At 40.9% G+C, this 7,056-nt stretch overlaps 1 protein-coding gene and 1 non-coding gene across 3 annotated transcripts; both read right to left on the bottom strand.

Annotated features, from left to right (window-relative positions):
- Window positions 1-516: 516 nt before the first annotated feature.
- Window positions 517-5,016, bottom strand: ndnl2 (necdin-like 2). Of its 2 annotated transcripts, XM_088420420.1 has the most exons (11): window positions 3,997-4,112; window positions 3,859-3,922; window positions 3,041-3,160; window positions 2,908-2,971; window positions 2,456-2,535; window positions 2,090-2,172; window positions 1,939-2,024; window positions 1,825-1,867; window positions 1,696-1,758; window positions 1,035-1,149; window positions 517-797 (listed from the first exon to the last, which is right to left on the bottom strand). In XM_088420420.1, the coding sequence occupies exons 2-11, from the start codon at window positions 3,907-3,909 to the stop codon at window positions 705-707; spliced, it is 798 nt and encodes a 265-aa protein (XP_088276546.1). In that variant the 5' UTR covers window positions 3,910-3,922; window positions 3,997-4,112; the 3' UTR covers window positions 517-704. The 2 variants fall into 2 exon arrangements, with proteins under 2 accessions (XP_088276546.1, XP_088276547.1); XM_088420421.1 differs by lacking the exons at window positions 3,859-3,922; window positions 3,997-4,112 and adding an exon at window positions 4,882-5,016.
- On the bottom strand, window positions 1,273-1,401 carry LOC148421176 (small nucleolar RNA SNORA11). Its single transcript, XR_015866285.1, has one exon. It is a non-coding gene; the product is annotated as a small nucleolar RNA SNORA11 (small nucleolar RNA).
- Window positions 5,017-7,056: the final 2,040 nt, after the last annotated feature.

Below are 7,056 nucleotides of genomic sequence, written 5' to 3' on the forward strand. Positions count from 1 at the left end.
GGCAAACAAGATATGAAAATACACTTTTTCAAGCTATCAGAGCAAAGTTGAGAGCACGGGCAAAGCATGAAAGGCGTGCCATGATATTAATCTGTGTACCTGCGAGCATATAGGAAACCTTAGCAAGTCACCTGATCCGCGATGGTTTCATTAGCAACGGAGCGAAACGTCGCATTTCCGCTTGCCGCCGTGCGGCCTTCGTGCGTCACACGTGTTTGCAAAATGCGGCAAAACTGCACTGCTCTTGATGTCCATGCATCACATCTGGCGACTTGCAATTTCTGGCTAAAGCTGCGTGGCGCAGCTGTCTCACTTGAACACCCAACTAAATATGCTCACAGGTGGTCACATATCACGATTCTCAATCATATTATCATCCAGACCTACTAATATTTCCGAGCTGAATGTAAAGGACAGGGTTGACATATATGCTCCGCATTTTTTCGGTACTGGTGGTTGGATATTAATTACTGCTGCAAAACTTTTTGAGTGACCGTGTTTATGAAATTCACTATGTCAATTGTATATTTTATTACACAAGCCAAAGGAAGCTTACAAGTTCTAAAAACATTCCGAACCGATGAATGCCGTTGGGTGTTTCATGTTAAAAGTGAAGACAAAACAATACTGTGAAAAACTACACACATATGCACAAATTCAAGCTTACAAAAACATGGATTAAAAGATATGTAACTAAAATCAATTCATCTTTGGCTGCTGCAGCTTGCCTGGCTGTCTTGGCTGCTGTGAGCTTCTTTATACTGACTTTCCCAACTCCGAGGATCTCGCTCGTGAAGCTGGCGACAAATACAAAAGCGTTTGTGGCAAATACTCAATTTCACACACATCAAAAAACATGTTTGATATTTGTATCTATTAATCTTAAAAGTTAGCGCATTTCACTATTAAAGGAGACACACAGTCCCTTACAAAAGTATTGGAATTGTCTTTGAAGAAATTTGGAAATCAGAACAAACATTAAAAAAAATGAGCAATGACATAACAGCATAAATGACTTCAAGTTTGATACTTACTTCTGCCACAAACTGAAGGATCTTGGCCTTGGATACTTCCGCATCAGCACGCGGGCCCCACTGAAAATTGTACTCAAGTGGGTCACTGTGGGGGATAGGTACATATTCCAGGTACCTGAGTACACGCAAACATACAAATACAATGAATGGACCAGCTAAGGTGCAAACGAAGCTTCAAAAGGCTGGCGGCTGACTGTATAGGGGGGAAAAAAAACACAAACATAAATAAGCACAGTAAGTGTGTGGAGCGTGTGCATGTGCAGACACATGACTTCATGGCTGCAGGTGCAAGTTTCTCCATTTTGCTGTGTGGTGTGGTATAAACCAGAATCTATGATCTTACAGAAGCTGGCTCTGAGCACACCAGCAGTCAACCTCAGATGAACACAAACTCAATGTATCTGTTACATTATTAAAAGCGGGCAAGAAAATAATGAATAAAGTGCAATGGATGCTTGGTAAGAACAATAGCCCAAAGGGTTTTTGGCACAAGTCATTGTATTGACTTTGTTTTAATTGTATTGTATAGTAATGGTATTGTATAGTCCATTCAACCGCATGCCTATTGGCCCACATTTAAAAGTAATTCTGAAAAGGGACACTAAAGAGGAAAATGACATGTAACTAAATCAGATCAACGTCAACACTGTGGTGCCATTACCTTTGACGCACAAACTCCTCCGTCACCACTTTCTTGACGTCGCCAAATTCCTCGTGTTTTTTTCTGCAAGTACAGTTTGCGTCACCACAAAGCGAGCGCCACTAGAAAACCAAACAATGAAAATCTTACTCCGGGTTAAAGCCGAGTTTCCCCAGCATGTTCCATATCAGGACTGCGGGGTCAAACGAGAAGACCGTTTCATTTCCGCTTGACGGGACATTGCGCGGACGGCGCGACGGGTACCTTCTTTGGCCCTTCCTCGTTTCATAAAGATGACGCTCAGTATGACAAAGAGAAGTCCTGTCTTGGGGTCGGCCGAGCTGCTCTGACTAACTTGGACGGATGAGACATTTTGAAAGCTTTTGAAAAGAAAATACTTTTGTGGAAGACTTACCTTAAGGATGTCGCCTCCAGTTTGTTGGTAAGGATGTACAATTGGTTCTTTCTGTCGATGTTAACCAATTCAAGGCCAAATGTCTAAACAGAGGATGAAATCATAATTAATCTCCTGTATATAAGTTCTTCTCTGTCCTCTCATAATGATAAGTTAAGATATCTAGTTTAGTTTATCATTATTATTTGTAACACCCTTGTTCATATACAGCTTGTTTAAAAAAGGGCAATAAACAGACATGTTTGACTAACCATGATGAGTAATTGTGATTTCGATATTGACCAAAATAATCATGATTATTATTTTGGCCATAATCGTGCAGCCCTAGATTGCTGTATGTCTTTTGTTTCAGTTAGTGGAGCTCACATGATCAAAGGTGTGAGCCACTCTCTTCATAATCTCAGGGTAGATGCTCCGGTAGTCTTTGAGCACGTGTTTCACCAAGTCTGAAACCAGAAATCAGCCAACTACTTTATCCAATACACTTAGTATAAATTTAGGATAAATTGACTGTTGATTGGTTGCTCCCATGTGTGTAGGCGCGATAGTTCTCTTTGTGCTTGCATGGCTTGTGCTCCAGAAATAAGGCTTCCTGCCACATTCCACAAATAAGTTTCATTGAAGGTTCTAAATGGCTACAAGGTGTGAAAATTTGAGAGTGAATGGTTGCTTGTTCAAATCACTGGTGTAGGGCGGAATCCCGCGAGTCGTGGAACGGTGGTTGTTTCCCACCTTGTAGATGAAAAAGCGCGATTCATGTGGAGGTTCAGTTGCCAGAGGAAACTGTTGGATGGCATTGTGCAAGTTTAATACTGTACCTCCTCGTCGTATGGGTAACTTCTTCTGATCTTTCACTAGGATGTACTGCACCACCTCAGCTGTCTTGAAAACCAACAAGAGATTTGTTTGAAACTTAAAATTCCCTATAATGTTAGTTCTTTTTGCGAATACCTTTTGGTCGACCTGGGAAGGCGAGAGTTTCTCGAGGTCTTTCTGGACCTGTGATGTGGTCGGCTGAGTGAACATTGCATCATCATCTTCACCAACTCCGCCCGCTGTGCCACTTTGTCTCTGTGAGAGGAATCATTGTTGGCACAGTTGGTATCAAAGACAGGAAAGGAAGTCCTTTAACCGCCATACAAGTAATTATTGTCAGTGTGTGCCTTCAAAATAAAGCAGTCTGTTGATTTCTACTGCCTCCTTCTCAGCCTGTCCACAGTCTCTGTTTGGCCCTTGCAAGGTCATTACAAAAAAAAAAAAAAAAGCATAGTGATTTTGACTTGACAGGACATTTTGAGTGGCAATGGAACCATTAATTTTGCCGTTTCACCGTGTTAAAAGGACAGTGTGTAAGATTTAGACAGTTTTTCATGACGGACAGCAGGAAGTGCTGCTGGTGCTACATTTATCATCAGCATTACCTCCGGAGAAGTGCCACCCACCATGTAATATAATTTAATGATAACTAGACTTATTATTGTATTTAAAACATACTACTGGTCATTAAGAATGCACTCATTTGCTAGTTTTTTCAATTTTATAATCAATTAATTGATTCCTTTTGAATGAAAAAACGGTCTAAATCTTACACACTGTTCCTTCAAGTGTTAATTCACTTCCTCACTAAACATCATGCACTCCATGAAAGGAAATTCAAAGATCACGACAAGGATATTTTGCACTTCATTAGTAGTAAAGTCTGATTAGTTCTGTAATGGAGTATTGCTAATGAATTTGAGGATTTTGCAAAGATGAGGGAGATGACTTACTTTACTCTGTGAGGAGTTCTGAGTATTGGACAGTCTTTTATTCTGCGACATAGCACCGCACCGACTTGGAAAAAAGGCACTTGTAAACGGTATAGGTCGAGAATAGTTCAATTCTAACTTGCATGCTAAGAGTCTTACCCCAGCTAACGTTAGCCAACGTGCGAAAACCGTAAAGGATAGCTACAATAACTATTTAATTAAAAAAAAAAAAATACCCCTGTTTGTGATAATATCCGCCAACGCGCCACAGATTTTAAACGGGTGGACTAACATTTGGCCACTAGGGACTGAAGCAAGAGAACAGCCATCTTACATTGCCACTAACTTGACATTTTTTTTTCGCTGAAAACATTCGTTTTTGTACACGTTCTACGCCAGGATCCCCGGATAGAGTAACAAAAGCCTCTCAAAGCCCCTCATTCGTCAGGTTGTATAATCTCAGCATCATGATTTACAAAGCTTATGTTTTCGTCCACCTATTCAATTTCTATATTTGTCTCAGCATTTATTTTCGTGAGCTTTGCTTTCGTTTCACATGCTCGTGACAGCATAATTGCAGATGAAATTATGCATGTAGCAAGTTTCCCACTAATTGATGCATCCGTAAGCAACACAGAGGCATTTTCGCTACAGTGACAGAAAGTAACATAAAAAGGAGCCATCTTAAAATTTCAAGTTAAGCAAGCTGAGCGCGTCGCAGCGTAGCATAGCTTCACTTCTCGCGATGGCGAGTAAGCAGTATTTTATCCAGTCGTATATACGTCCGCGCAGCGGGCACAGGCACCCCGGTAACCAACGTGCCTATGTGGCGGCCATATTGGAAAAGGCGAATTTCCTACTAAGGCAATGTTTCGATATCGAAATGTAGTCGTAACTTGCTCGTTTCTCAACCGAGCTACATGAAGATTTTTTTTCCTTGACACCAAAAGCGTGTGCGTTCAATAGACAACATTTAAGATGAAAACAAAAACTTTTTTTAATTATCTGTAGATGGTTATTCCAGTTCTCTTTTTGTAACCTTACCACGTTGTACGCAACAGTCTTCAACACAGTGTGATCGCATCCTTTTTTCTTTTATCTTGACGCCCAATTTCGGAATGCGTTTGACGCCTTTGCCCTTACTAGCTCACCATCTCTGAAGGCACGTGATCCTACCTGGTATGACGCTTCTGCTTCTTCTTCTTCTTCTTCTTCTTCTTCTTCTTCTTCTTCTTCTTCTTCTTCTTCTTCTTCTTCTTCTTCTTCTTCTTCTTCTTCTTCTTCTTCTTCTTCTTCTTCTTCTTCTTCTTCTTCTTCTTCTTCTTCTTCAGGTTTTGATGGCAGTTGACAAACTAACACAGGTGAATTACCGCCACTAACTGGATTGGAGTGGGAAGAAAAGTAATTATTAGGATGGTATTTTGGGGGATCCTTTCCAATTTGATTTTGCTCAAGAACTTAAAGACAATGTTTTTTTTTAAATTTATTTTATTATTTTTTTATCAGTTTATTTCTTCAATAATATCTTCTGTTGCCTGCTGACTAACGTTATTCCTGTGTTTCTAGTATTTCTAGCAGTGAGAGACCTCACAAACACTTCGTATTTAGTGCATCATTTTTAAATCTCTTTAAACATCTTCAACAATTACTCAATGAAAACTAATAGACGAGAGCACCAGGCAATGTGTATGTTGTATAGTGTATATAAAGATTGCATGGGCTATATTCTTCGCATTCAGTCTCAGTTTGGCACATGCTTCATCATTTTTCAATTTGTCCTGATGAGTGTCAGGGAATAACAGCCTTTGAAAGCTGTCATTTTGTAATATGCTGTGACAGCTGCATCGCTCAATCACTGGCTTTGTTTAGCCTGTTCTCTCTGACATGTCATCAGCGGCGCCCTGCACTATTACTCTCCTGCTTTTGTCGAGGCAACAGCTTTTCAAACACCTTAGTTTTCTTTACCTGCACAGTCAATGAAAGGCAAATTTGTCTTTTTTTTTCCCTGTGACTGAGCTCGACTGAATGCTGATAAACTACAGGATAAATCACTAAACTGAGTAGAGGCAGACTAATAAATTCCAGTAGGGAAGGAAATGGAAGAGACACAAGATGCAGGAACAGGAGGACACAGGTGACACTACTAATGAGATATGGGAAAGGCACACAAAGGAGCACAGATGTCATAACACTGTGAAAATATCCCCTAATACAAACACATGACCAACCCTTGGTGGGAATATGACATGGTTTCAAGTCTCTTGCTCAATCGGTCGTTATCAAGGTTTCATTTCACGGTGGTTTCCATCCACTCATCCCTAACCCTAATGAAGAACCTCAAGCAACACATCCATGCGAAAGTGTATAAACTCTAACTGTTCAAATATTAGATCATTAGATCATTTATCAAAATAATGACATAAATTGAGAGTGACGTTGTGCTTCCTGTAACATGGCACTGTTGATCCATCCATTCATATTTTTTTTTCACCACTTATCTCCACTAGGGTTGCTGGTGTGCTGGTGCCTATCCCAGCTGTCTTCGGGCAGTAGGTGGGGGACACCCTGGACTGGTTGCCAGCCAATTCTAGGGCACATAGAGACACACAACCTATCAAACTCACAATCACACACCTAAGGTCAACTTGGAGTGTTAAGTATACCTATCACACATGTTTTGGGGAATATGGGAGGAAAGCGGAGTACCTGAAGAAATCCACAAAGGCACGGGGAGAACATGAAGGAAGGCCTATGTCTGAATCAAAACTCTGACCTCTGCACTGAGTCAGACTTGCTCACCACTCTTCCGCCATGCTACCTGTTCATTGTTTTGTACTTATTTCCTGGTCTAGTTTGCATTAAAAAATGTTGCATGGCATCATCAAGTACAATATTTTATCATTTCCATAGCACTTGCTTTCAAGACATTTCTGGTCGGGGTTCATTTGAGGCAGCTGGTGATCGCCAAGCAGACAGCCGCCAGATGTTTGTCTCCACTGTTCTGGTCTCAAGGAAACTTTCAAAATGTGTTGGTAGTTGTCTGGCGACCACCTGACAAACAACGGCGGCCCCGAATGACCCCCAACAAGACCAAAAGACAAGACCCGTCAACACTCGGCAATGTTTGCCCCTCTGCGGGATAAACTAGAAGCAACCAATCTGATGATTTTCTAAAAATGTCGATAAATGTGTTGCGGGTGTGTGAATGAACTTTGAGTG

Source organism: Hippichthys cyanospilos, chromosome 7 (genome assembly GCF_059441005.1).
Source record: "Hippichthys cyanospilos isolate Australia breed blue-spotted pipefish chromosome 7, RoL_Hcya_1.0, whole genome shotgun sequence".
In the NCBI taxonomy this organism is placed as follows: domain Eukaryota; kingdom Metazoa; phylum Chordata; class Actinopteri; order Syngnathiformes; family Syngnathidae; genus Hippichthys; species Hippichthys cyanospilos.

Excerpts from the sequence above, each read along its gene's own strand:
- ndnl2 (XM_088420420.1), bottom strand. The coding sequence starts at position 3,909 with ATGTCGCAGAATAAAAGACTGTCCAATACTCAGAACTCCTCACAGAGT. Across the intron at positions 2,173-2,455 it reads TGGCTCACACCTTTGATCAT|ACATTTGGCCTTGAATTGGT; the intron begins GTGAGCTCCACT and ends TCCTCTGTTTAG. Across the intron at positions 1,868-1,938 it reads ACGAGGAAGGGCCAAAGAAG|TCCTGATATGGAACATGCTG; the intron begins GTACCCGTCGCG and ends TTGACCCCGCAG.